This window comes from Oncorhynchus mykiss, chromosome 16 (genome assembly GCF_013265735.2).
Source record: "Oncorhynchus mykiss isolate Arlee chromosome 16, USDA_OmykA_1.1, whole genome shotgun sequence".
NCBI lineage: Eukaryota > Metazoa > Chordata > Actinopteri > Salmoniformes > Salmonidae > Oncorhynchus > Oncorhynchus mykiss.
In genome coordinates, this window is record NC_048580.1 from 42,662,021 (window position 1) to 42,668,020 (window position 6,000).

Here is a 6,000-nt window from a genome sequence, read left to right on the forward strand (position 1 = left end):
AAAAACACAACCAAATTCCAATGGAAAATCAATGTCTGATTTTTGGTTTAGTTGTTACCTAAATGTGATATCACTGTGCTTTCGATCATTTTTTTAATGGGAATACAATGTCAGATATTTTGTTTATTTTACAACAACTTAATGTGTTATCATTGTGCTTTATCTACTAGCACAACCAAATTACCTGGATTGATTATTTAAGTACATGGTGCAAGTTGTCAATGCCATTTGAGATTCTGCTCAGCTTGTTCTATCAATTGTGAAGATCTCCACAGACCTGTGACATTTCCATGCTATCTTTCTATTATTACATAAGAAGACATTTATTGTTACAGTAACCTCAAAATGTGTCCAGGGATGTGTTACTAATTTTAAAGACAAATAAATACTGTAAAATCACCTTAACTTTAGGCTATTTACTGTATTACAAAAGTAATATTGAATTGTGTTTGGTTGACAACGCAACATTTAAAGAAGATGCATCTATTGCTTGGATAGTTCCATCTGAGCCACTGGCTTAATCCTATTCTTTAACTTTTATTTTAGGTTGAGATGGAGATCTGAATCCAACTGTATCATTTGTTGAATCATGAATCCAGAGTCAGTAAAAGGATTTGTTAAAAAAACAAAATTGTTCAAACTGCACATCAGTACTGTAAACCAGTAGGGAAACTTGAAACAGGAGTATTAGACCACTGTGTTAGGATGTATCTAGGCTCTCAATGAACGGCCATTTGCAATGTATTGTCAGATTTTAATTGTAAAGATAACATATTCACTTAGACACTCACTTGGTGAAGGCTAAAGGACTGAAACCCATCATCTCTGTTGCTGACAAATACAGTCATGAGTTGTAAGTACAATTCACTCACAAGGCAAAGCACACTGGGAAATATGCAAATAATGTCCAAAAAATTCTGAAGTTGAATTCACTCAACCTAAAATTCTAAGTAGAATGACCATACAATTCAATTTGAGAATGTATGTTGGTTCAGCTATATGCCCAAATGTTGAGCCAACTCACAATCCTGTTGCAGCTGGTTGCCTTACAAATGAATCAACATCTTATTTTACAGTGTGATTATACAATGTATACAAACATGCATAAGAAATACAGGATCAATCGTATCATTTTTGTCAACTTTTTTTATTTATGTTTAGTAATGACTACTAGAACTAGAAGTGGAAGAAAAGTAACATTGTCAAAATTACTTCCTGTATATTTGTTTTCAATGACGCCAATGAATTAAACGTTTTTGAGAGCAGAACATTGTTTAAGAAGTAATTTGTCGTTAAAGTACTATAACGCATATAAAAGTTGAAAAGCGCGTGGGAGACTTGACAAACCATTGGACAAACCTTGATCTTCCCCGGGAAAGTTGTCGCAAGGTGGTTCGTATTCAAACAGGTAGTCAAACTCCAACTCATCTTGGCAGTTCACTTGACTCAGTTCCTCTTCCAACCCTAAATCACTAGGGTTTTTTCCGTCGTAAAACGAGTTCATCTGTCTTATTTACTCAGTTAAGTTATGAGAAAAACGAAAGGAAATATAGTTTGTAGAATCAATGATATTACGCTGGCTGTTGTCTTTATCCACTAAGGCCATGCGATGTTGGAGGCGGAGAGACTATTTACTTGCTCGATTGAAGCGATGATGCGACCCTGATGCATCAGTAAAACGCTTTGAAAAGAACGATCAGTATCGTAGTAGTAGCTAAAGCTTCCTGTTTCAAACTTAACCGCATGGTGAGACAAGGGGTGTCTATTTCACAAAGTAAATAAATACGATGCAAGGTGTCAAACGCGGAGTGATCACGCCTCCCTATGATCACTGACAGAACAGTTGCAGGTGGACAACTTCATAGTGACGAGTTGCATCAGTGGTACAGTTGAAGTGCTGCTGCCCCCGGGTGTTTGGCACCAAACAATTACGCATGACATATATAGGCTAGGTGTCTTACTATAACTTTTAATTCAAACTGTAAAGATAGTGTGTCCAAGTAGGCTATAGTATACTGTAAGCTACTATTGTGCACAATATCTTTACAGTTTGAATTAAAAGTTACAGTAATTGCAGCATTTTCACCCACCCATGCTGTATCAATGAGTCAATACATAAAATGAATACATCATTATTATACATAATTATGAATGACCTTTTTTATGTATTGTTTGGGGGGTTTACTGGTATGGTCTATGTTCTAATGAATACATTAATTCATTCATTAATTACTTTTAAACCCTTTATAAACTACACTGAACAAAAATATAAACGCATCATGGAACAATTTCAAAGATTTTACAGAGTTGCAGTTCATACGAGGAAATCAGTCAATTTAAATAAATTCATTAGGCCCTAATCTATGGATTTCACATGACTGTGAATACAGATATGCATCTGTTGGTCACAGATACCTTAAAAAAAGGTAGGGGCATGGATCTGAAAACCAGTCAGTATCTGGTGTGACCACCATTTGCCTCATGCAGCATGACACATCTCCTTCACATAGAGTTGATCAGGCTGTTGATTGTGGCCTGTGGAATGTTGTCCCATTCCTTTTCAATGGCTTTGTGAAGTTACTGGATATTGGCGGGAACTGGAAAACACATGTTGATCCAGAGCATCCCAAACATGCTCAATGGGTTACATGTCTGGTGAGTATGCAGGCCATGGAAGAACTGGGATATTTTCAGCTTCCAGGAATTGTGTACAGCTCCTTGCAACATGGGGCCATACATTATCATGCTGAAACATGAGGTGATGGCGGAGGTTGAATGGCATAACAATGTGCCTCAGGATCTCCTCACGGTACCTCTGTTTATTCAAATTGCCATTGATAAAATGCAATTGTGTTCATTGTCAGTAGTTTATGCCTGCCCATACCATAATCCCACCTCCACCATGGGGCACTCCGTTCACAACGTTCACATCAGCGAACCGCTCGCGCACAGGTCGCCATACACCCTTACAAGGACAAGGGGAATTGAAATGGTATTTTATTTGATCCTTAGCACATCGATTCTTCTCTGAGATGCTTTATGAATACGGGCCCTGATATACATTGAATTGAGAGAGCTAGCCTGCTGGTCCCAGGTCAGTTTGTGCTTTGGCATGACAATGAACATATGAGATTGTAAGACAGCACAGACAGATCTAGCTAAGATCAGGCTAGAGAAAAATTGACAGAAAAATTAGACTCCTTCGTGTCTAAACAAGTGGAACAAGTTTAAGACCATGTGTAGGTATTACATTTGTAAACCCTACTGTATCAGCTATAACAACCATTGTAAAGTTATAGGGTTATAATAACATCTTGTCATAACACCATACAACAATAGGTACATTGTGAAAGTTTAGGCCTACAGCAAAAGTAGGAAATATGTCTGGGAGGGGTCCTAATTGTTCCTAACAGGAATAACTGAACAATAATGCCTTGATAGCAGAAATGTGTCAAAAGTAATTTTTTTGAAAAGAGCCTACACATTTTTATAATTGATGACCTTAAGGGCCCGATTCAATCAGATCTGCTTTAGCCGAAATCTGCTTAGTTGATGTTTTGACGGTGTGGGAGGAGGAATTGCGTAGAGCTGTCAAATCCACAAGCTGCTCCGGCATTATATTGCCATGTCTGCACGGAGTAGCTTTGAGATAAATCCCATGCAGCCTTGTTTACACTGAGATGTGAGATGTAAACCTACACATCGTTTTATTTAATTATTTCCCATTTGAGCGTCATTATTTCTATATAGCCTACATTTTCTCGCCGTGAACTTCCAACGCGAGTGGGATGGGTATGGCTTCGAGACAGCTATTACACGAGCAGCTGCTCGCCGATTTGACCGCTCCGTCCAAAGCAGTTCCACCTCTCGACACCGCCAAAACATCAGCTAAACAGGTTTAATCATGTCCTTAATCATCCCAAACCAAACTGTTCAATAGCCATACACATCTTGCCTTGGTATTGTCAACATAGAAGATGAACTCCCCAGGACGCACTGAGCGCGTGCACATATCAGTCACAATTCATAATGCTAATATTTTATCATAGCCATATGAATTTTGGTACCTTACTGCTCATTATAGCTTGCAGTCATGAATGTTTTATTTTAATAGTTAAACATGTAAATGTAATCTACTACAACATGAAGGCTCATTTTCATGTGACTACAATGACGTGTAGTCTACCACTACAGTAGCGTAGCCTACCTTACATAGCGCTAGCGTTCCCCTCGCCGCTGCCCAGGGCATGTAGGCAAATAGCGGAATCACCATGGAATAAACTGATCAACTCATGTCCATCAGTTAGATACCCAAACCACTAACTGACAGTCCAAATATGCCACACACGATATACAACTACACAGTCAATATATCATATTTTGTGGATTATACAATGTACAATTATACATGAACACATGTCTAGGACTAAGCTACTCGAAAATCAATAGGGTTGATAAATTACCAGATTATCATTATTCAGCACGCGGCATCCATACCTTGATCCATCGACCTCATGGTGTGGTACTGTGCCAGTCTCCAAGATTCTCTAAACATTTGAAAATAAAGTTTAAAAATATATTTAAAAATGAAAAACTATTCTGCTATAATAGCAGTAGAAACCCACTTGCATAAAAAAAAGGCAATATTAAAATGAAATATTAGACTTCCAATACTCCTTTATAAATTCAAAAACATGGAGCTAAAATAGACTCCAGCAAGCTATGGTTATGGTTTGAACTTCTTTCCTTGCTCTGAGGATTACTTGAGTATCAAGAGCGGCTTCCTTCCCCGCTCTGGGTGTTTATAATGGTCCAATGCTGTAAAATAACGGGATTCCCTCAGTGTTTCCTCCTGTTTATGCGCTTTGCCATGGAAACCTGGAGCGGCTCCATCTCGGAGACTCAGGGCTTTCCTGCAAAGCCCACACTCAGGAATCCATGACGTCTCCGGCTCCTGCGCCAAGGCATTTCTGTGGCTTCTCGCAGACAGTGGCACACAAGAACTTCATTGTAGGGATGTGAAAAAAAATTACTGCAGGACAGGGGCTAAAAAAAATTAAACAGTAGGCCTATGTATACTATATACAGTAGTACATCACTTTTTTAGGCTACAAAGTTTTAATGTTTGCTGGTCACCTTACTGTAACTTGTGCATTAACTGAGTTTTAAAAATCAGCAGTAGTTCTAGGTAGAGGTCTTCTCAGGTCAAAATAGTTGGACCTGGACCCGAACAGACTCGAGGGCAATCAGACCCGGACCCGAACGACCCTACAACAACCAGACCTAGACCCGATCTAGACCAGACCTGATTGGACCCAGTGACATTGTTTTTTAAATCAGCCAAGTTGTTATTCTGGTTAACGAATAGGTCTTTATATGTTGGCTAAGCCTTCTATAAGTCAATACATTCCTTGTATTAGCATAAAATACAGTGCCTTGCAAAAGTATTCGGCCCCCTTGAACTTTGCGACCTTTTGCCACATTTCAGGCTTCAAACATAAAGATATAAAATTGTATTTTTTTGTGAAGAATCAACAACAAGTGGGACACAATCATGAAGTGGAACGACATTTATTGGATATTTCAAACTTTTTTAACAAATCAAAAACTGAAAAATTGGGCGTGCAAAATTATTCAGCCCCTTTACTTTCAGTGCAGCAAACTCTCTCCAGAAGTTCAGTGAGGATCTCTGAATGATCCAATGTTGACCTAAATGACTAATGATGATAAATACAATCCACCTGTGTGTAATCAAGTCTCCGTATAAATGCACCTGCACTGTGATAGTCTCAGAGGTCCGTTAAAAGCACAGAGAGCATCATGAAGAACAAGGAACACACCAGGCAGGTCCGAGATACTGTTGTGAAGAAGTTTAAAGCCGGATTTGGATACAAAAAGATTTCCCAAGCTTTAAACATCCCAAGGAGCACTGTGCAAGCGATAATATTGAAATGGAAGGAGTATCAGACCACTGCAAATCTACCAAGACCTGGCCGTCCC

The 6,000-nt window shown here is 38.7% G+C and overlaps 1 protein-coding gene across 2 annotated transcripts in view; it reads right to left on the bottom strand.

The window, feature by feature from the left end:
• The window catches only part of LOC110492056 (nuclear factor of activated T-cells, cytoplasmic 2), a 48,402-nt gene extending 46,614 nt beyond the window's left edge, over window positions 1-1,788 (bottom strand). For both annotated transcript variants that reach the window (XM_021566034.2, XM_021566033.2), the window contains exon 1: window positions 1,360-1,788. In XM_021566034.2, the coding sequence (XP_021421709.2) occupies window positions 1,360-1,504 (145 nt within the window). In that variant the 5' untranslated portion in view covers window positions 1,505-1,788. The remainder of the gene's footprint in view (window positions 1-1,359) is intronic.
• Between the last annotated feature and the right edge of the window lie 4,212 nt (window positions 1,789-6,000).